At 32.9% G+C, this 22615-nt stretch overlaps 5 protein-coding genes across 9 annotated transcripts in view; 2 read left to right on the top strand and 3 right to left on the bottom strand.

Annotated features, from left to right (window-relative positions):
• The window catches only part of Hecw (Hecw ubiquitin protein ligase), a 294511-nt gene extending 292394 nt beyond the window's left edge, over positions 1 to 2117 (bottom strand). The window contains exons 1-2 of one of the 5 annotated variants that reach the window (XM_076395705.1): positions 1958 to 2117; positions 1551 to 1840 (exon numbers count right to left, since the gene is read on the bottom strand). In XM_076395705.1, coding sequence (XP_076251820.1) covers positions 1551 to 1840; positions 1958 to 1998 — 331 coding nt within the window. In that variant the 5' untranslated portion in view covers positions 1999 to 2117. Of the gene's footprint in view, positions 1 to 1550 lie in introns of all 5 variants that reach the window. The other 4 variants (XM_076395704.1, XM_076395703.1, XM_076395708.1 and 1 more) reach the window with 4 other exon arrangements.
• Positions 2118 to 2475: 358 nt separating this feature from the next.
• LOC143191333 (uncharacterized) lies at positions 2476 to 4945 on the top strand. Its single transcript, XM_076396269.1, has 5 exons — positions 2476 to 2618; positions 2676 to 2855; positions 2904 to 3083; positions 3198 to 3343; positions 4801 to 4945. The coding sequence occupies exons 1-5, from the start codon at positions 2592 to 2594 to the stop codon at positions 4937 to 4939; spliced, it is 672 nt and encodes a 223-aa protein (XP_076252384.1). The 5' UTR covers positions 2476 to 2591; the 3' UTR covers positions 4940 to 4945.
• A 6733-nt stretch (positions 4946 to 11678) lies between these two features.
• Positions 11679 to 15546, bottom strand: LOC143191048 (uncharacterized). The gene is made up of 4 exons (XM_076395702.1): positions 15351 to 15546; positions 15181 to 15298; positions 14911 to 15128; positions 11679 to 14847 (listed from the first exon to the last, which is right to left on the bottom strand). The coding sequence occupies exons 1-4, from the start codon at positions 15446 to 15448 to the stop codon at positions 13005 to 13007; spliced, it is 2277 nt and encodes a 758-aa protein (XP_076251817.1). The 5' UTR covers positions 15449 to 15546; the 3' UTR covers positions 11679 to 13004.
• Positions 15547 to 17626: 2080 nt separating this feature from the next.
• Positions 17627 to 19794, top strand: Gas41 (YEATS domain-containing protein 4 Gas41). The gene is made up of 5 exons (XM_076395701.1): positions 17627 to 17804; positions 17863 to 18144; positions 18198 to 18387; positions 18438 to 18603; positions 19638 to 19794. Exons 1-4 carry the CDS (start codon positions 17757 to 17759, stop codon positions 18596 to 18598), a joined length of 681 nt encoding a protein of 226 aa, XP_076251816.1. The 5' UTR covers positions 17627 to 17756; the 3' UTR covers positions 18599 to 18603; positions 19638 to 19794.
• gammaCOP (Coat Protein (coatomer) gamma) lies at positions 18676 to 22592 on the bottom strand. The gene is made up of 13 exons (XM_076395695.1): positions 22425 to 22592; positions 22208 to 22338; positions 21925 to 22150; positions 21697 to 21865; positions 21491 to 21641; positions 21199 to 21428; positions 20878 to 21020; positions 20223 to 20824; positions 19948 to 20161; positions 19506 to 19694; positions 19264 to 19446; positions 18933 to 19193; positions 18676 to 18880 (listed from the first exon to the last, which is right to left on the bottom strand). The coding sequence occupies exons 1-13, from the start codon at positions 22462 to 22464 to the stop codon at positions 18750 to 18752; spliced, it is 2670 nt and encodes an 889-aa protein (XP_076251810.1). The 5' UTR covers positions 22465 to 22592; the 3' UTR covers positions 18676 to 18749.
• Between the last annotated feature and the right edge of the window lie 23 nt (positions 22593 to 22615).

Genomic DNA, 22615 nt, shown 5'->3' with positions numbered 1-22615 from the left:
CTATAGAACAAATACATTTTAATAAAGTATGACTCACGAGATTGCAGATTAAAAAATCAATTCAAATCTTATCTTAGACAACATCGACAAGAACAAAAACGACACATTCAAATGATCACTTTGTCATATCTTTTGTATTATTGGTAGAGTTTGAGCTTCAATTCCAGACTATATTGCATCAGTTGTTATTGGTAAAGTTCCCATGATAATATTCATTTGTAGTTCGGTGGTAATTCTAGTGTAAAGTGTTCGACTATTATTGTCAAGTTAAACTGAAACCCATTTTCCCTGTTTTTTCATTATACCCATTACACTGAGACAGCTTCAAATATCTTGTTAAATCACTTCCAAGGTTTCAGCAAGTCCCTCCTGTGTTTAGTATGAATCTTGTTTCAATAACGCCTCCAATTCTAATTATGATTTTTAGAGTTCAATCCTATTTCATACTAGTTACGCCATCTTTTATAAATTCATCAACTAATTGGTACATCTTATACGTTCCACCTTATTTTCATCCACCAAATGTTTCCTTCCTGAGTTATTTATTTAACTTTTTAAATCAACATCTCAGTTAGCAAAATAAAAAGCCTTACAAAGAAGGCAAAGAATGAGTAGAACATTAAACAATTAAAGATATTCTGTTTTTCATTCTGTTCAGAATGCTATCACAAAGATCATTAAATACGTTATACATTAATTATAAGTAGTTAGCTAATTGTTAACTGTACAGTTAGAGCAAGATAAAAAAGTTCAGTGTAAAATAAAAATAAAATGCGAGACAAAACGTGTCAGGCAACACGAAAGTACAGTCCTTGAAATCATGAGCTCACCACAGTAAGGATGAAACAGAATTAAGGATGTTGGTGTTAAAGGGAACTCTCCTTCCTGTCTAATACCATATGCATTCATATTGCTAATGTAGTGAGAACGAGTCACTTGTGCATATTAATTTGAGATTAGATATGTTTTTATGATTTCTTCATGTTAGCATCAATACAAAAACGATCTAACAAATATTAATACATTTATTAATTCTAATAACCTACAAGGGCCAATATAACTTCTGGTTAAAATTATTTTGTAAACTTTGTTGCACCATTTGGATGCATATTTTCAAGAGTATCATTCATATATAGAAAAAATTATAAATTATGATACTGGATACAATTAATGTAGTAACATAATAATGTACAAATTAATTATATAATCTTATTAAAACCATTATTATATCCTATATGTGTACCCATATTAAAATTTCAAATCTGTTATGAGTCACTGCTTAACTTAGTTTAAAAAATGTGTATAATTATATAATTCATGGTTATATATTTATCTTTTTTTCTTTTCATTAACTAATCTTGTTTTTAAATCAAATCTATGTTTCATTCCAAATGTAGTTAACAGAAAATACACTAAAAAAAATTGAATAAAGAAATTGTGAAATTTTATTGCAAGTGGAATGGTGGAGATAATAAAAACACACTAGTTCTATCTGACAACTTAATTACTTAGAGGCGAATGTATTTTGATTATAGAAATTGTATGCATACCTTGATAAGTTAGTGCTATGAAATCTCCATCCTTTTGTTTGTCGATTTGCCACCTCAGCAACCAATGCCCTTGTTCAATTTCTTTGACAAAAAGAAAATTCTTAGTTTTAACCGTCACTTCACTAACAACAGTACAATTTTCTTTGAAGCCACTAATTTCACTTTCACAAACATCTTTTAAACCGATATCTACAACATCTTCTTTACAATTAACTTCATTTATACTTTCCTCTTCTTGACATGACTCAGTTGTAGTTTCAGTAGAATGAGGAAGATCAGCATCATTTGGACTAGATTGAATACCTTCTGATAAATTATTATTTTCTTCCAACAGACTAGTATTATTACTGTTTTCTGATATATTAGACATTTCTTAAATTTTTTTAGTAATTCATGAAAAACTATACCTGTGATTTATATAATTCTGGGATTTACTATATTTTTTCATTGAACAATTCAACTTAAATGTAGTTTTTTTCCAATATATTCTACTTCTTTTAAGAGGTTTCCATGGAGACAGACTATCTGGCGACACCTCAAAAATATTTTATATGGCCTAAATTATTTAAAATTTGCTATAAAAATGCACACAAAGAAGTTGCAATACAACATTTAAACGTATTCATCTAATAAATATATATTTAAAATAACCACAATTTAGAAGTAAACAAATATTGTTGTTTAATTTCACATTTTTTTATATTTCAAATTGGTAACAGCTGATTTTGACAATTATATATATTTTATATGAATATAGGTGACCAGTTATTCAATCGTTTATTTCAATTAGGTAACCGAAATAACACGTAATCTGGAATATCCGCATTTATACCTATAATTGTTCAGAAATAGATCCACAATTTTTCTTCAACTGGGGGTTGATCCCGTTGAATATAGGTAAACACAAAAATTGTCTCAGGTACAATCAAAGGTTGTAGGCTTAAGGCCATTAACCCCCCCGGATTCGCCACTTGATTGTTCATTGTATATCTAAAATTTTATGACAAAAGGTATTTTATTTGCTACAATAAACTTCAAACTATGCAGGGAAATAGATTAAAATATGATGTATGATTTTATCAGCGCCCCATTTTGGTAACTGAATTTAACTTGTTAATATTCCAGAAACCCTCTTACTATTCGAAAAAGGTATTAGTAGGAAATTGGTTTGAAGAAACTATAGGTAGATATTCTGGTGACAAATATAAATCATTCTCCACGTATACAACACATTTCAATACGAAACATTCTGTAGACAAAGAATTTAATGATGTCATTAGAAACGATATTCAAATAAAATCAGAAGTAAGAACTTACTTATCATAACTGTTAAAAAAACTTAATAAAATTTAGTGTAGCAATATTTCTCCATCAAGAAATCAAGAAGGAAGCCAAAATTACTTTGACAATTTTACAACTAGTTATGACTTGTCATACCAATACTTTCCTCAATGGATTAATGGATATCTTCCCAGAAAATTAAGATTTGCTTTATTAAAATATGAACCGACAGAAGAATATTTAAGTAGTTTTGTTAGTATTTAAAACAGTATTTTCTTAGATTTGTTTATAATGTAAAATATGAATACACTACATCAAAGATACATATATTTTATGAATAAAATTTACTTAAATTATATATTATAGGGAAACCTGTCCAGCAGAAATAATTACACTCATATAAAACGTCAAGAATGGGAATGTGACATGCTTGATCCAAGAAGACCTCTTTTATCAACACATCAAAATGATTTTCCAAAATATGACGAGAAAGAATATCAGTTGAATCGATGGTAAGATATCCACCATTTTAAATTGTTATTTTTAACTTGTAGTTTTTAAGTTATGGATTTAAAATCCTTATTATATAGATAAATATCAATACTACATCTTCAATTAGATATGCTTAGTACAATCTTAATTTACAAATTAATTTATTAGCACTCTTCTGTTGTATTTGCATTAATACACAAGCAATGCGAGTACGGGATTAATACATCAGTATGTATTTCCCAAATTAAAATAAAACTAATATGAAATCACTATGGAACTGATAAATTACGGGAAAGGTCAATAAAAATTTTTCTTAGAATTCAACAAAATATGTTAATTGCTATCTAAACATACAAAAAACAGTGTTTATTACAGGAGACAAACAATATTTTACGTTTATTAAAAAGGTACATTTCCAGGCACGCCTTTGAACATATTCATAGGATATTTAAAAAGATCAACAACAACAATAAAAACAACAACAAAGAAACATATGATCCAATTATAATAGTTAATGTGCTTGAAAAAATGCCAGAGGAATTAACAATACAAGGATAAAAACTGGCTCTGAGATTGAACTAACAAAAATTAAAAAGAATTATAATTGGAAACATAACACACAGAAAACGAAAAACAGAAAACCAATAGTAAAAACAGGTAGACAATTTTAAAAATCTTGGATTTACGGTATTAAGAAATTGAGATGAAGAGAAATGGAAATTAAAACTAAATAAATCATTCTACGCCAAGGGCTATTAAAAATAAACATACATCAAAAAGGAAAGAATAAGAGCACATTAAAAAAAAACAATAATAATGTATATTGCAAAGACAATGACAAACCGGCTTGGTTGGCGCAGTGCTAAAGGTAACAGGACGGTCCACCTACTGTTGCGATAGTCGCGGGTTCGAATCCTGCAGGGACATGGTCGTAAATTTATGTTTGTGATTGTCCTAGTCAAGAGTGCAAAATCCGACAAGGAAAATGATCCCAGTTACGTCAAGTAGAAAAGTAAGGAAAACAAAATAGCAGAGAACAATGTAACTATATATATATATATATATATATATATATATATATATATATATATATATATATATATATACATATACTATATAACAAATATACAGGGTGGACGCCACCCAGAAAAATGGACGACAACAATCGACATGGTTAAATGAAGCAAAGAATGGTTTGTTTAAAATAAGAACAGAAGCGGTTGAAATAAGAAAGTCGATAACAATGCGTAGACGAAAATATGTTAAATAACAACTGGAGACTGATCAATTTCAAAAAACTTTTAAAAGGTGCGATGCCCTCTCAATATGATTTAACCTCAGGCACTAATCCACAAATCGCTTACAGGCAATGCCCTTTAAGCCATGCTTAGTTTGAAGTATGCTCATATGGATTATAACATAAGGGTCATAAAGAAATTTAAAAAAATATATTTTTAAAAAATATCTGTATTTTCAGGGCTAGGCCAGTTCCGATTAAAGCCAAATATGATAAAGTAACAGAAATAATATATCCAAAACTACCTCAAAACCACCCTAGAGTCGTCGATTACAATTGCAATCCAATAACATGGATGTGTACTGATGAAATCAAATAAAAAGTTTTACAGAATATACTTATTTTATCAATGTAAAAAAATTAGATTAGATTAGATTTAGTTATTAAAGGCCATGAGCCGCAAGGACTATTTAGGAACTATGCACTATATACATTTTAATATTACAGAACAAACAATATAAAAAACAAAACTAAAAGAGCTTATAGTTAAATTAACATAAGTATGAGAATAATATGGAGTGATCAGTTTAAAAGACATAAGTTAACAGCAGTAATATCCATAGTCTACTATATATATTAGAGTACTCAGATGGCAGCAAATAATTCATCAGTTGTTCAAGGTTTTTCTATTGTAGAAGTTGTTTCATGGATCCCTTCAGGTCAGAGAGTCGTCTTTGGCGTGCCCTTGGCCTGGGTCAACTAGGATGTGTTTGATGCTCAGCGGGGATCTACATCTATCACAAATGGGCGGACTTTTTCCTTTGAATAGAAATTCGTGAGTCAGCCGACAATGACCTATTCTGAGTCTGGAAAAAATTTACGCCTGCTAAAGTTACAAAAGCTGATACCTTGGTAAAGCTCCTCTTTTACCTCGCACAATTTGTTATTGATCATTAAGTCCCAACTTAGTTGATCCAGTTTTTTATAAAGTACGGTATGATATGTATTCAGATCCCTTCCCCAGTGCAGGTAGTCTTCCAAAAGTGACCCTTCCCTTTTCTCAGCAAGATGATTGGCTCTTTCGTTACCTTCAATTCCCATGCGGGATGGTACCCACATGTACGTAATATCTTTGCCGCTGTTACGAGCGGCAGTGTTTAATTCTCGAATGTGCACTGTCAGTGGATGATGAGCCTGTACCGATTTTAAGCTCTCAAGAGACCTTATAGAGTCAGTCATGATTACCGCCGAGATCATATCTGGACTGACTGTCTTGAACGCATTTAAGAGCCTCATATATGGCCAGCAATTCTGCAGTAAAAACACTCGTCAAAGAGGGCAATTAGTAATGTTCTTCCTTCAATGTTGATGTATATGCAGCTCCTGTATATATATATTCATCATTTTTAGATGCGTCTGTGTAAATCTGATGGTGTTTAAGATATTTTTCATAGATCAATTGTTTAAAAAAGGAGCGTGCAGTATAAAAGTCTCTACAGAAAGAAAATGCAGAGCTCAAAATTGAGGTTACTCAACTTCGAGTATTGCTAACAAAGCAAGGAGACAAGCCCTTCGCAATGCGGATGTTGCTACTAAACGCTAAACTGTTGAACTAACTTGCTAAACACACTCCGGCCCAGTCAGTATATCAACCTCTCGGGACACCAAATTAACTCACATCCCTACCGTTGGAAATTAAAGATCCGGATGATGGATTCACCGTGGTGGGAAAGAGGAAGAGGGGTCCCATCACCCCGCCACAACCAAGTCAGCTATCGAAGGCCGTCGATAAGGCTGGACAGGCAGCTGCAACCAAGCCGTCTACCCAACCCATCCAGCAAAGAGCCAAGGCCAACCATCAATTTCCAGAAATGCCGTCAGATCAGCGTCCACCACGCCGATAACTAAGACAGCAACCCAGCCAACGCCCAAACCAGCGGTCGTCAAGACGATCCAGCCTACTCAGGTAAGTAGCCAGGCTATTAACTCATGAAACACTTCTCCTCAAGCAACCACAGTTCCAAACACTTCGGGAACTCTCTCAGAAACTCCAACCCTACTATCTATGCCAACTCTTTCGGCGAACCCAAATCCAACCACTGCTCCTAAAAAGGAAAAAATCCCACCCATCGTTCTTCGTGACATGAAGAAATATTCAGAAATCCTTCGAATCGCGAAAGATAATTCCACAGAGATTACTGCAACTTTAAGCCGAGAGGACGGAACTCGTTTATTTGTATCAACTTCGAACGACTTCCGCAAACTGACCAAGCTTCTTGAAGACCGGAAATATGCATTTCACTCCTTCTGCCATCCTTCCGAAAGAGCAATACGAGTCATCATCAGCAACATCCCAACGATTGTAACGGTTGACAAAGCCAAAGAACACTTTATTTCGCAAGGTTTCCACCCAAAATCAAAATTCAAAGGTAGAAACTTAAATCAGGCGAAGACCTTTCCATAATCCAGGTCGTTGTTCCTAACGAAGAAAGGAGCATCATTAATCTCACCAAAATAGGTCTGTCAATTGTGAAAGTCGAACTCCAGCGAGGCAACAGCTAGCCTGTGCAGTGCTACTGCCAGTTGTTTGGTCATTCCAGCTCTCGCAAGCGCCTCCCCGGTGTGTCAAATGCACCAGACACCTTGAAACCCGTTCGTGCACCAATGTAGGTAAGAGCCACCTAAATGCAGCAATTGTGGAGACCCGCACACAGCTAATTACACAGGCTGCAGCTGTCGAGCTGCTCCCAGGAATCTTAGACCAATCAAATCCAGACAAGCCTCCGGCAACACAAACTCTGCGAGGAATAACCAAGGGGGACGGAGGTTAGCTCAAAAGCTGGCCTCCTCCAACCGGGCGGCTCCCGCCAATATCTGCCCCCTGCCCCAATGCAACATTCTGTATTGCCAGCGGGTCTTCCAACTACCTTCATACGGCAGCAGATTATCAGCATTATGCAGTTCTTTCAATCCCAACAATTCCTTGCCAATGTAGCCACCTAAGCGGCAACCCCTTTCCCGTCTAGCTTTCAGCAGTTGTTTACTCGTCGATATAGCTGCCTCCAAAGTGCTAAAATCATGTCGTGGAACGCCAACAGTTTACGCTAGTTCACAGTTTACATAAAAAAGTGGAGCTGGAACTCGTTCTTTCGTCTTCAGGCATCGATATAGCACTTATCCAGGAGACTCTACTAAAACCCTCTCATCGTTTTTCCCTTCTAAACTACACGGTTTACAGAAATAATCGTGCCCCAACTCGCGGTGGCGGAACTGCTATCCTAGTCAAAAAGGGAATCAAACACAACCTTCTGCCTTCAATTGTATCGTCACCAAATATCGAATCCACCTCTATCTAGGTGGAAACTTAAGATCGTCCAATCGTGATCACCTCCCTGTACAGGAAATGCTCCACGCATGACTCGTCTGCCTTCAAAGCGCTCTTCGACGGCCCAACCTCAAAATAATCGGTGGAGATTTCAAAGCTCACCATCTCATGTGGGATTGCGAGCGCGCAAATCGAGCAGGCAAAGATATCGCAACACTGAGCGCAAACTTAGAGCTTGGTCTCGCCTTGCCGGATGAGCCTACCCATCACCTCGCTATTGGGCAACGGGGCACTCCACGCATTCTGGATTTTTTCATTCTCCAGAACATCAATCGTCCTTCTGAGGTACAAGTTCTCGATGAGTTACATTCAGACCATCGTCCGATTATATTAACTCTTGGGGATTATTGTGCAATCGAAATTCCTCGCTTCAAGGCCAGAAAGAAAACTGACTGGAAGAGATATCAGGAAATTCTCTTGGAATCCGGTCCAATCTCGAAGATTGATCAACCTGACCAACTCGAGTCAAGCTAACTCGAGACATCCAGTCCGCCAATCAGAATTCATCATTCGAAGTTCCATCTTATTCAAACTCTCAAAATGAGCCAGTTCCTGCATCAAGTCACAGATCCGACTCAAAAATCGTCTCTATCGTAGAGCTCGTGCCACCATCAACTCGACAGACAAAAGGGAGGTCAACAGAGTAAAACGAGAAGTGAAGGAAAACATTAAAGCCTGGCGATCCGAGAAATGGAACTCATTTCTAGCGGATCAAAGGCTGGATGGCCCCATAACTTTCTGGCGACTCTCTAACAGCCTCGTGGGGAAGACGCAAAACGTCATAGCCCCCCTAAAGGAAGAGAAGACAGGAACTTTCACACTGACCGACCACGAAAAGGCCGAACTCCTCACTAAAACCTATGAGGCCCAAATGGAACGCCTCCCTCCTGCTACAAATATGAACGCTGCTGACAACGACAAAATAATTAGGAATGCCAACTCCATTGGTTCTCAAGTGCCTCCGAGTTATCTTTTAAACCATCTAGTCACTCCTAAAATACTCACGCAAATGATCAGCAAGATTCGGAACAAAAAGGCCTCGGGTTTCCATAACATTTCGATAGCCCAACTCAAAAATCTTCCCTACAAGCAGCTCGCCAAACTAAGTAATATCATCAACGCCATTCTGAGGCTACAACACTTTCCATCCACATGGAAACATGCATTAATCGCAGTTATCCCCAAAAAAAGAGTTAAGTCATCACTTTCTGAGTACAGACTTACCAGCCTACTAAGTTCAATTTCCAAGGTTGCTGAAAGAGCAATTCTTTATGCTTTTAATGATTTTACGAAGACAAACAATATCAATCCAGATGAGCTATTCGGGTTCCGCGCCAAACACTCAGCCGTTCATCAGGCCCATCGGCTGGCCGCAAAAATTAACTGTGCTTTTAACCGACGTGAAAGACTTCTTGGACCTAACCAAAGCCTTTGACAAGGTTTGGCACGAAGGCTTAGTGGCGAAATGCATCCGATTAGGTCTACCTGATGACCTAACAGCTTTTATCAAATCATTTCTGTCAGGACGATCGTTCCAGGTGAAGATTAAAGGTATTCTCTCTAGCCGGAAAACCACCGACGCAGGAGTTCCACAAGGCTCCCCCCTGGCACCCGCAAGAGTGGACGGAGACCACAAGTTGAGGCAGCTTTTTACGCAGACGACACTGCTTACTTTGCTTTTTCAAGAGTAGCACCGCATATCCGAAGCAGACTCCAAAAACAACTCGATGAGACGATCCACTCCACACACCTACATTAAGTACATTTCTGGAGGTTGCAGGTCAACCCAGGCCATCTTCTTCCACAAGAAATGTTTTGCACCGAGCATTTCGCGTCTTAAAATCGAGAACGCCGAAATCCCATGGTCAGAAGAAGCCACCTATCTCGGTCTTGTCTTCGATCGCAAATTCAGGTGGAATTCCCACATTCAAAGGTCCCTCCATAAAGGTCAATGTATTGTTAATTGGCTGTTCCCGCTTATCAACCGGGCCAGCAGGCTTCTTCTCTTTATAAAATCTCTCCTGTACAAGATGCTGGTTTGATCAGTCGTTCTATACGGCTCCAGTGTCTATCTAAAATACATCTCACCTAGCCAGGTGGAACGTCTTCAAGTCTTCCAAATCAAAATTCTCAAGAGAATAATCAATGCCCGTGGTTCGTCAGGAACAATCAAATTCATAGAGAAACAGACGTCCCCCAAGTTCACGATTTTATATCCGAGGTTTACTCGAGATATTTCTACACTCTTCTTCTCTCGGACAATAGATGTATTACCGAGCTGGCCGATATTTTATGCCAATAACTCATTCGGCTCTTCATGGCCTTATTCTTTCACAGCCGACACTTCCCCGTCGTGCTCTAGCTCCAAATTGTCTCGACCTTCTCCGGCGAGCGATTAACTCATGTACCGCAAGCTGCGTGGTGTGATAACGACGCCACGTCCTTGCCTGGCCCTTGTACCTCTTAACGGTGTTACCGGTTACGGGCACCCTCCTTACTAACACTAAGAAGTATCAGTTAGGGTCATTGGATCAGCTGATAGGGTAGGGTTTAGTGGATAGCCCAGAGGCAGTCTCCACATAACCAGTCCAACTAGGTTATTCTTGTGTGTCTTCACGACCAGGTATCCGTAAGAGGATTCCCCTTCCCGGTTCCAGGCCAAAAAAGAAATAAAAATCTCCGCTTCACAGAATAGACTATCAATTGGACTTGTGTGGTATGATCCTAGAGCAATCCTTAGTGCAGTGTTCTGGATTGAATTTAGTCTCTTAATATATAAGGGAGCCGCAGAAATGAAACACTGACAGCCGTAGTTCAGCTTACTCAAAGTCAGTGCTCTATAGATGTTAAGAAGTTCTATAGAGTGGTTCTATGAACACCCCAGTGAAAGTTGGCGAGGGATCGAATTAGGCTAATATCAGTCAGGCATCTGTTTTTTGTATGGTTGATGTGTGAAAGCCAGCTGAGACGTGAGTCGAATATAATTCCCAGGAATTTATGATCAGGTTAGTTGTTTATGTCATTGCCATCAATAGAAAGAGCTGCCATTCGGCGATAATTCTTTATTCTGCAGTAGTGCACGCTATTTGATTTATCAGGTGAGAATCGAAGGCCAATTGCTTTTGCCCAAGAAGGGAGAATATCGAGGCATTTTTGCAGAACTTCCTGACTTATTTTGTGATCCTGATGAGCATGATAAATGAAAATGTCATTAGCGAAGAATTGTGCTTTAATTTGCCCAGGTATGTGTCTCTGATAGAGTCAAACGCAATTAAAAATAGGATTGGACTTATGCTGGAGCCTTGAGGTGCACCATTTATTTGTGGAAAGGATGACAATATCTTACCATTGACTCTAACCCTGAGAGTTCGATCCCTTAGGAAGGATGAAACAAATTGATACGCATTGCCACCTATCTTCCATTCTTGTAATTTGCTCACAATTTTGGATTGATGGAGTCAAATGCTTTTTCTAGGTCTAAAAAGACTGCTGTAGTATGCTGCTTGTTATTGAATCCTTCAACTATATCGCTTTCAAAACCCACTAAGTGAATCAAAGTGGAGAAACCCTTGACAAAGCCTAGCTGATGTTCACTCAACAAACTGTTTTTGTATGATATACGAGAGTCTATTATTGACTATGCATTCCATGATGTGCAAAAATAAAGAACCATTATATTCTGAGTGTACATAAATCAGGTTTAACATAAAATAGATTAAATGGAAAAACTGACTTGGATTTTAAGATATATTAATATTCACAATTTTTTTAAAAATATTACATTACTTTGTAAAACTAAAATAATAGCAAGAGTCCTGCTGGTATGACACATTTGTTTGAATATGAATAAAATTAAATAGAATACAAAATAAATTATATTTAAAACAGTAATTTTAACAGTAACCTCGAAAACAAAACAATCACAAAAAATAAAATCAACTAGGCGTCCTTATTTATATATTAACATTATTACTAATACCTATGTTACATCACACAAATATCCATTAAAATTAACTTAAAAATATAATTTTACTAACACAGAGAACAAGACATATTAATAGATATGTAAGAAATTCAAAATTAAATTTTCATTATAGACATGGTTACAGACTATTAAAACCAAAATCCATAATGTAATTTTACAACTAAAAATATATAATACGTTTCTAACAAAAGATGAACACATAATTGCTAAAGATAGTTTAAAAAGTACTGGTATATGTCTTAAAATTGTCTAAATTAAAGTTAGCCAGAGCACCAAAGCAGTACGGGCTACGATAGAATTTACTCTAAAGTTTAAATTTATATATTATATATGGAGTTGCATAGGGTATTTATTTTTGCAAATATTAATATATGTGTACTATTTTAACATCTAATACAAATTAAAATTTTGCATATGCAGCTGAATTATTAATGAATAGAATAATTACCTTTCAAATTCTTACCTTAATTTATCTAACCTTAACTAATCTATCTATCCACGTTTTTTTAGCCCAAAACGCTTAGTTCTACTATTAACTCCTAATGGAGGGTCACAGAAGAAAAATAAATGTGTGGTGTTAACACTGTTAAATATTATATTTAAAACTAATTTTAAAAAATATTCTAAGTTAAAGAAAATATTGACAATTTTAAACAAAACAAGTGCATTTCAATAGGAAATATGCAGATTATAAATTTCATGGTTAAAAATACATAGGGATTATTTATTACCTCAACTATAATTTATGATTTAATTTTAAAAAATGTTGAAATAAATGATGGTTAAGTGCAATAATTATACTACAGTAAAACATTAAAAAATAACAGATCAAAAGAGTGATGTTAAAAAGTGCCAGTTAATATAATATATTCCTTTACTTTTAAGTTTTTCGCTAGTTGGAATTACAACATATTTATAACACTAATCAGAAAAATATCATTTGGCAATCACTAAACCATTATGTTATTAAAACATATTATTTTAAAATATGTATTATTGAACTTGAAAAATATTCTAATAAGAAATAAAAATTAAACTAATAAAAATAATTCTTTTGACACTTAAACTTTCATATTACAATAAATAATCAGCCATATTATTGACTGCGGGTTCTGACAGTACAGAATTTCTTTCGGGAGAATGATCTCTGGAATTTGGCAAAGATTGGGCTTTAGCAAAGTCACTATTTGAAGCAAACCCCGAACTGCTGCTTGAAGAACGGCTAATCGGAGCATTTTTATATTTAACGTTTATGGATTCGTTCGCATGGTTTTGTGTATTCGTAAAAGAATTGACAATAAATTTCTGACCAATATTTGAACCATTAATTTTTGGCCAAATACTTGAATTAGTAATACTTCCTGTTTGAAATGGAAAATTGCAACTATCACTTTCTTTATCAAATGAGTTAGAATTAGTAAATTTAGCAGGTGATAATAAAGACCTATTCGAATATGGAATTGAGACAGAAGGAGACACTGGTTTAAAAGAATTTAGAAAGCATCCATGGTTCTTTTGTAAATAATCTAGTTCTCTAAGGGAAACAGGAGGTGATCTATTAAAGCTATGAGATAATACACTAGAAGTATCTCTAGGCCAAAACTCTTCTAAACTTTTATTTTGCGGTGAAACAAACGTCTCAGAATGATGTAATGTACCATTAAATAATAAATTTTCTGTGTTATGGTTTGACATCTGATGTTCTTGATCATCATTATGAATTGTTTTATTAAATGTAGCATGATGCTGAGTAGATAATAAGTTATTTAAATTATTTGAAAAATTTGGATGTTTAAAAGTCGGACCTGGAGAACAATCATAAGACTTGGAAAATGAATTGTGAATAGTACCTTCAGTCGGTTGAAAATTAAACAAACTATTACGAGATTGTGAACGACTCATAGTTATAAATGGATTTGCAGATGTACTTTGAAAACTTTGGCAAGACATTGGTCTAGGAGGTTCAGCTGCACCTAAGTTTAAACTGTGGAAGTGTTTATTTAGTTCTATATTTCGATTGTTGTAATGTTTATTGTTTATATTATTAAATGTAACAGACTCATTTATAGCTTTAGGCGATTCCAAAGTTCTATTAAAAATGTCTTTATGATATTTGGCAGTGATGGGTGATCGTTTATTTATAGCAGTTCTGTATGAAAATTTTGTATCATTTAGTGATTCAGTATTACTATCTTCATCATTAAGGTCATCATCAATTTCTTTAGAGTGTCTTTTAATGTTTTTAAAGTTATAGTTTTGTGTTTGATATTTCTCAAATTTAAGGCACATTACACTATAGTTATAAAAGAGATAAATAGCACATAATATTTGCAGAGTATTAATATATGAATGTTTTACAAGATTAAAATGTAATATTGATGTAATACCCAAAATTGCCCATGACAAAAATCTGTTAATTTTTTGAAAAATACTAGTTTTATTACCTGCTGAACTCTTAAAAATCTCTAAACAAAATCCTATTATACTTATACCAAAACATCCTGACTCCTTAATTAGAGTGTTTTTTGGTAAATATTTCAAATAATCTGACTTAGCAAAATTATGGACTATAAAACTGTAAAGTGTAGAATAAATATCGGAAAATATCACATTATTTGGCAGTAAAGTTTTAGGTAAAATATCCCTAAAAACTAGTAATTCAATACCACAAACAGAAAGTAAATTTAAAACAGATACAATAAGTAAAGATAAACTTACTATATTAAAATTAAAATATGTGTCTTCTGAACTTCCCTGAGAATATTTTTTTACTTTGAGATAAGAAAGTCCCTTGTTCTTCAAAGTTCTCAAATTCCTTAATTTATTTCCAAATATCCATGCATTTTGTTTCCTAATTGTATTCTTAACAACTTTTTCACATTTCTTACAAAGCTTGTATGCTTTTTCAATCTGCTTTCTGAAATTAATATATACATAAATAATTTCAAACCCATTTGTTATATTACTCCATACTACTTACTCAAAGTGCTCTATTTCACAATTGTAGGTTTTTTCACTTAAAGGTTCATACTCAGCCAGCTGTAATATCTTTAACTGTTGATTTTTATTGCATGAATTACACAACCCATTTGACATTAATTTAGATGAAATATTTTCAGGGTGCTTATAAAATGTAGTGTTTGATGTATTTAATAGTAAATTACTCTGAGCATCAATAATTTTATTATAATCTCCATCCTAAAATGTTTCAAACACTAGGATAATTTATAAATAAATAATAAATAATTACCTTATTAAATCCATTATACTGGAAGCAAAAAGGGCAGACAAAACTATTACGATCTGAATATAACACTTTGGAATTTTTGTTACAAAACCAACAATTTACACTTATGCGAAATCCATTCCTATAATATAATAAGAGATAATATATTTTAAAATTAAATTCATTTTACTTACTTAGAAATAAAATAAACGTTAAGTAAAAGAGCATACGCTATTAAAAATATCAAAGCATAAATAAATAGAGAAGATATGCTTTCAAATTCAACATCCATTCTTGACTTTATTCGAAGACTAATTCTCTAGAAAATTAAAATATTTTCGGCGGCAACGGCGTGACATTTTTAACTGTAACCTAACTTTATCTATATACCATAGAAAAAATAGAAATTTCACGGTATAGGCGACCTTGGGGAAATGTTTTGTTTAGTTCAATCAACTGTAGCGCTGCGATCGCAAATTGTGATTGGCAGTTTAAATTGCAGGTGCCGCCACTAACATGAAATGTGATTGGTCGATCAAATTGTGTGAAATCAGCATTTTTTATAGGCGTCCATTTTTATGTTTGTTGTTTGTAGGTTATGGTTTTTGTTTAGATCAGGAAATTTTCGTTTTACGTTGTGCATATTTTCTGTTTTACATTAATTATTATGGGGTAATAATATAAAAATTGATGACAATACGTCAGTGTAGTAAAAGATGTAGTGTACCGGGGTAAAATTCTACTACGGAAATTAGACATCGTTTCCCAAAGAATGATCTCAATCCTTTCCAAAAATGGGTTGATCAAGTAAATAATAGTAAGTTACCTGGATAAACCACAATGCAAATATATCAACGTCATGGTGTTTGTTATGGACATATTAGTGAAAAATTTAGAATTATCCTTCCTTCACGAACAGGTATTTGGGTAAATGCTTATCCATCATTGGTTTTATCAGGTACGTATAAAATTATCTATCTACTACTTGTCTGTTTATATATTGTTTGTTTACAGAAACTCAAAAACTTATGAAGATGTTAGTAGTAATAAAATTCAATTAATCTACCAAGTTGTGCGTATGTTGTCAATGTGATGTCTCTACATAAAGAAGTCTTACAAGAAGGTAATAATTAATATAACTGGATAATTAGTAGTAATAAATACTACTTTTAATTGTAAAATATCCCTAAAATATTTGCAATACTTTAACTTTTTAGAACAATCAGTGTTCAATCATTTTATAGTAGAGGAATTATATATTTAAATTTGATTGCCTTGTTAAGAAAATATTTGTTATGGTGCCATCAATTAAAAATTTAATTGCAACTTTTAGGGGATTTATTAACTTAAAGAAATCTATTTTGTCTAAATTTACAAATAACTACATTTGTTTAACAAATCTTAACCAAGATTGCTTGAAGTTTTTTGTTGGATCTATTAGAGGTCATAGAGGTAGAAACAGCATCCTTCCCCTAGTATGTTCGAGAAATTTCTAAAAGGGCTCATCATTTCAATTTTTTCACATCATTCTCTCGGAGAAAATTGTAAAGAAGATGAACATGTTAGATAACTTATATTCTTTTTTAACGGGAGATCTAGTACCACTTGAGGTTGTTAAATCACCAGTTGAGTCTATATTTTCAGTTCCAGAGAATTTTGCTCTGATGAAAACAAAAGTCTAATATTGTATTTTAGTCTTATTTCAGACTTTTTAACAAAACTTCTGAAAAAGAGACAACATGCAATATTTGTCTATATTCTATATTAAGTAGGTCCACAGATTAAATACTCTAAAATCTAAATATTTTTAAAAAACACATAAATTTTTAGTGTTTCGACTGTCCAATCCATAATGATTTTCAAGACAAAATTTTAAGTTATTCTGAGGTTTGATTGTATTTTTGGTTTAATGAAGTTAATGTAATATCAACAGGAAAGGATTTAAAGTTTACATTCAATATATCAAGATAAGTTAGAACTCTAATAGATCCCATAAAATTGATGGCACTAAACATATATGGGAAGGCTTTATAGAAGAATTATAGATATTTTAATATTGCCTAGAATAGAGTTCATAATTGTTTTTTTTTATTTTTGTTTATATATATTTATATTATTTACACTTATGTATATTTGTATAGGATTTTATTTTAATAAATTAATTTTAAAATTTAAATTTGATTTTTATTTAAATACTATTGGCCAATAAATGTGACGTCACAAAATAATCAGGGGAAATGGCAGACCAATCAAAGCAAAGTATTTTCCTTACAGGTTTCTACATAACTATTTTAAACTAACCAATCAAATTCGCGTTGTCAGCGCCGCCAATGATTGGACTAAGCGAAACTTTGCCCCACTACTTACCATTGCAGTTGCACACCCCTGACTATATACTCTATAATTTAACATGATTTAAGTTAAGTTAGTCACATATTATAATTGGGGTGCAAAGATAGCGCCGTTATTTTTCTCTATAGATAACTTCAAGTGTATTTATTTCTTAATAGGTTAAGATTTACTCTAAATTATTTACGCTATGCTTTAAATTAGCAATCAAATGTTTACAAAAGTAACTGTAATATAAACTTATTGATAATATGAGTTTACCTACGGATTTTGGACCAGATTCTGGTGGACGCATGAAAGTAAAACTAAGCCGAAACATAAAATTATCAAATATATATAGTAGTATAATTTTTATAGGGTGTTTGCATTGTGAAACCTATTGTTTATGGGAATATCGCTAGATATTTTGGGAAAAAAAGAGAAGAGGATGGTCATACACATCAATGGACTGTTTATGTCAAACCATATAACAATGAAGATATGTCGGCTTATGTTAAGAAAGTTCACTTTAAACTACATGAAAGTTATGCCAATCAAAATAGGATAGTTGTAAAACCACCTTATGAAATTACTGAAACTGGTTGGGGAGAATTTGAAATTGTTATAAAAATACACTTTCATGATCCTAACGAAAGACCTGTATGAATATTATAACAGTATCTTTTGTATCTTTATTTCAATGATTTTTGCAGGTAACAATGTATCATATATTAAAGTTATTCCATTCAGGAGGTACACAAGATATAGGAATGGAACAAGGAAAAGGTCTGGTATCAGAAAGTTATGATGAAATTGTTTTCCAAGACCCAACACAACTTATGCATCATCTGTTAACTAATACTAAGCAGTTGACATTAGGAAAATGGGAACATAATACAGACTGTAAGTAAGTCCAAGACCTGTGTATACATTTGTATTATATTATATTTTAGTTGAAGCAAAAAAAGAAAAAATGTTAAAGTCTATTATAGATGGAAAACAAAAAATAAGAGCAGAAATTGCAATTTACAAGAACAAATTAAAGTTAGCCAAAGAGACAATTCAACAATTTAAAGATGAAATTGCAAAATCTCAAGATAACCAAGCATCATAAAATAAGTAAATTAAATATATTTTAAACAGTAATTTTGTAATATATTTGAAGTATATACATTTAAAATAATAAAACAATTACATTAATAAGCAAATATATTTTTTAAAATAAACATAATTGTACAGAGTTTTTATACTTATTACATTATTTTTTAACCTATAGCAGATGTAATGAGCTCAGCAATACTTTGATCTGTAGATCTCACTGTTAGTTGCATAGTGACACCATCAGCTAAAGCTAGTTTAGCTCTTACTAAAATGTCTACTCCACCTCGGAAAATACCTTAAAGAGGTCATGTTTTATAATGTTTATTCCTAAGTACTCTATTTATTACCTGCTAGTAAAAGTGTATGAGTAGATTTTCCTTTTGGTACTTTATCACTCCTTTCTGCTGGTTGTAACCCAAGATATTTGATGATATTTACCACTGCTTCTTCTAATGTATTCATAGAACTCAAAGAATAAGTATCTTCAATTTCATGGAATGTAGATTCTGCTTCCTCCCATGCAGCACCCCAATTAGCTTTGTTTACTTTTTGTATTTGATCAGCCAAGGTTATTTCAAGTTCTTCTAACATATATTCATCATCATACCCTAATTAAATAACAATGATATAATATCTAATTTATATTCTTGTACTGTAAAATGTAAGTAACTTCTTTACCTTCATCAATATCTGGTAAACCGGTTGCGGGGTCACAGTCCTTTACAATAAATTTAAGAACTGCACCAAATGTACCAACACTATTTAATATATCTCCATCCGGAAATTTTACTATAACATATGTGGTTCCTGTTTCATTGTAGGGTAACTTTGGACAAGGTATTTCATTTATAATTTCAAAACCTGTAGTATGACATTAAACAACTTACATCCCATAATAAAATAACTTCAAAATTACTGACCTTCACTTACATCTAACTGTACTCTTACATTTTCTAATAACTGATCATTTAATGTGTTTAGACAATCGAATTGCAATACTAAATGTTGGGCATAACAGTGTTTTATACATTTAACAACATATTCTGTTTCAGATTCAGTTAATTCCACAATTTCAGAACTCTTGAAGTGCGGGCCAAGAGATTGAGCATCTGCAAATATAATTAATATTGTACCTGACACAGATAACATATAAATAATTAACACTGTATTTTATACATCTTTGAAATAAAATAACTGATAAATCTGCAACCACTGATTTATTATTAAATAATACCCAAAAAAAACAGAATAAATGATCTTGTTTGCTTTTCTCTTGAATCCCTTTCCAATATTTTTTATGCCCCTAATTTACCTTTAGAATAATGAAAAATGATCATATTGTTAAAATAACAAGGATTTTACCTGGAAGTGAGTTCAGTTTATCTGCAAAGTTTTCATCTCTGGACGGGCTAATTTTTGTAGGACCAGAACTAATTAACATTCCCTCAGGTTTTTGCTTAACATCATTCTCAGATTTGGAAACAGCTACAACTGGTACAGATTTTATATCAAATGGTTGTGCAGTATTTAAATTTATATATTCGCTTAATGATTTTTCTAAGGCGGGCATTGATACCTACAGATTGTATATTTAAATATATTTATATGCACATGAATTATTATATAGGTATATATACCTGCAGTGTATTCAAAACATAATTGTTATATAAAGCTTTATCCTGTCTATTCAAAATACTGCTGTAATATGTTGCGCGATCACGAACTTCATCATCAGAATCCATTTGACAGCGTGCTAGTAACACTTGTATATTTTCTAATAGATCTGGACAAGAGGCACCAAACTGAGCCATAGCTGATACCGCAGCTGCTCTTATAGATGGACATTCCAAAATTACACGGTTGTAGATGAATCTGATATATCTGGAAGGTTGTTTAGTCTTAGGACCTTCTTTTCCCAATAAGTGCAAAATCCTGACAGCAAGCGAGACATGTTCACAATCTTCTATAAATTCACATAAATGAGCCAATCCTGTTTCTTTGGCTTCAGGATTATCTTCAATTATTGTGATAATAGTGTCTGCTATTGAAGCCTTGTACTCTAAACCTCCATCATCTCTTAGCATTGCAGATAAGAAATTCATCAATACAGTATGTTTTCTTGGAAATTTTAAAGCCAAAGCACGTATAGCTTGAACAACTACAACTTTAAATTCATCACTAATTTCAGATACAAATGTTGCAATCTGTTTCATAAGACGATCAACAGAGGATTCAGCTCCTACAAAACATAAAAATAATTTATAATATAATTTAGTTCTGTATATCACTAACCTGTTTTTAAAAGTGTTGTAATAGCTAATGTGGCAATAGATCTATTTGAATCAGTGATTAAATTTTCTAGATCCAAATTACAAGCAGTAACTGCAGCAGGATGTGATATAGCAACTTGATTTAATGTTCTTACAGCAGCAAACCTGTTTTGAGAAAAACAATAAATATCAGAATCAAAATTATACATAATGGTACAATATATATATATATATATATATATATATATATATATATATATATATATATATATATATATATATATATATATATATATATATATTACAATATATTATATGCTGGTACAATTAAAAGAATATATACCTGAGGGCAGGTTTTGGAGATGCAGAAAGTAACTGAAGTACACTAATTGCTTGTGCAACTTCTTGACTAGTACTATTATTTAAATTAACAACAGCATAGGCTGCTTCATATACAACCATTTCAGATTTATGACGAAAGCAAGATTCAATGTATTGAAAGTAAGGCGACTGAGATTTTGAAGATTTCCTGTCTGCACCTTCCTCTTCTATTAGCTTTGCAGCTATACGGATCTTTAATTACAAATGTAAATCTTTAATTTCCAATGCAAATTCATGTATATAAAAAATCTTACCAACATACAAACTGCATAAGAAGACTTTTGTAATGAAACATTTGTATACATCAATGTTTGTATTGATCTTGTAACTAACTTAGATACTGCCAATCTATCACTTTTTCTGATATGATATAATAAACCCAAAGCATGGTATTGTACCATAATACTAAAAATATGTAAACTTGTAAGTTAACTATGTTCTGAAAAAATAATGTACTTACTTTTCACTGTTTACTGCTTCTTGAGCTTCATTTACCCATCTTTTTACAACTTCTGGTGCTAATTTTGCCATATGCAATGAACTAACTAAAGCAGCTGAACTAACAGCTGGATTGCGATCAACAATAGCTTGCTTCATATATCTTTCTATAGCTTGCAACATAGTAGCATCTATAATAATAAATACAATGAAATATAACATGATAATTAAATTGAACTCTAAATGGTACCAGTAATACTACAAAGAGCCCTAATTGCAGCAGCCCTATAAAGGTCTTCCTTTCCAGTCATATCCTTGGTTAGACTGGATGTTACTATGATGACATCATCTGCTATAGAACTTAATTCCTTAATACCTAAGTAAACCAGTCTTCGAAGTATTACATCTTTAGACTGAAACAATTTTGTCATAGCGAAAAAAACATCTGTAGCTTCTTTTGCACTTAATTGTTCACCCTTAAATTAATAAACATATTTATAATGAATATTTTGCAAAATTATCATTAGCTTTACTTGGTTTAACATGTAAAGTAATTTTGTAAGAATCGGCGTACATTTTCGTGGATTTACTGAGGTTTCATTAAAAATACGAGCCTCTTGTAAAACTGTGGTCTTTTCAATATTTTGAAAGGGATTTCCACCTCCTAAAATATAATATAATATAGTAATAATAAAATATAATAGCATATATTCTCGAGGTAATATATATTATAATTTCATAATAACACACCATCCTCTTCTTCTTTATGGTCTCTTTTAAAACCGCTCATTTTATTTTTCTTAATTATGTCTTAATGCACGTATCCTTAAAAACAGCAAAATCAACAGCAAATACTCCACGTCACAAACAACCCGGTTGTCATTTTTCTATGGTTGTCATTTACTTGTCAGTTATGTCATTTTATTTAAAAAAAGCTATAA

This window comes from Rhynchophorus ferrugineus, unplaced genomic scaffold (assembly GCF_030347505.1).
Source record: "Rhynchophorus ferrugineus isolate W39M unplaced genomic scaffold, kcgeb_rfMv2 rfM2, whole genome shotgun sequence".
Taxonomy (NCBI): domain Eukaryota; kingdom Metazoa; phylum Arthropoda; class Insecta; order Coleoptera; family Curculionidae; genus Rhynchophorus; species Rhynchophorus ferrugineus.
This window is presented reverse-complemented; position numbering and strand designations above follow the sequence as displayed.

Bases quoted from the DNA above. Each gene is read 5' to 3' on its own strand.
- LOC143191333 (XM_076396269.1), top strand. From the start codon at position 2,592: ATGCAGGGAAATAGATTAAAATATGAT. The intron at 2,856-2,903 runs GTAAGAACTTAC...AATAAAATTTAG, and splicing joins ATATTCAAATAAAATCAGAA to TGTAGCAATATTTCTCCATC. The intron at 3,344-4,800 runs GTAAGATATCCA...CTGTATTTTCAG, and splicing joins GAATATCAGTTGAATCGATG to GGCTAGGCCAGTTCCGATTA.
- LOC143191048 (XM_076395702.1), bottom strand. From the start codon at position 15,448: ATGGATGTTGAATTTGAAAGCATATCTTCTCTATTTATTTATGCTTTG. The intron at 15,129-15,180 runs GTAATTATTTAT...GAAACATTTTAG, and splicing joins AGTATAATGGATTTAATAAG to GATGGAGATTATAATAAAAT. The intron at 14,848-14,910 runs GTAAGTAGTATG...TATTAATTTCAG, and splicing joins TGTGAAATAGAGCACTTTGA to AAAGCAGATTGAAAAAGCAT.
- Gas41 (XM_076395701.1), top strand. From the start codon at position 17,757: ATGAGTTTACCTACGGATTTTGGACCAGATTCTGGTGGACGCATGAAA. The intron at 17,805-17,862 runs GTAAAACTAAGC...TAATTTTTATAG, and splicing joins ATTCTGGTGGACGCATGAAA to GGTGTTTGCATTGTGAAACC. The intron at 18,145-18,197 runs GTATGAATATTA...TGATTTTTGCAG, and splicing joins ATGATCCTAACGAAAGACCT to GTAACAATGTATCATATATT.
- gammaCOP (XM_076395695.1), bottom strand. From the start codon at position 22,464: ATGAGCGGTTTTAAAAGAGACCATAAAGAAGAAGAGGATG. The intron at 21,429-21,490 runs GTAAGATTTTTT...TTGTAATTAAAG, and splicing joins CTTATGCAGTTTGTATGTTG to ATCCGTATAGCTGCAAAGCT. The intron at 20,162-20,222 runs GTATATATACCT...TACAATCTGTAG, and splicing joins ATGTTTTGAATACACTGCAG to GTATCAATGCCCGCCTTAGA.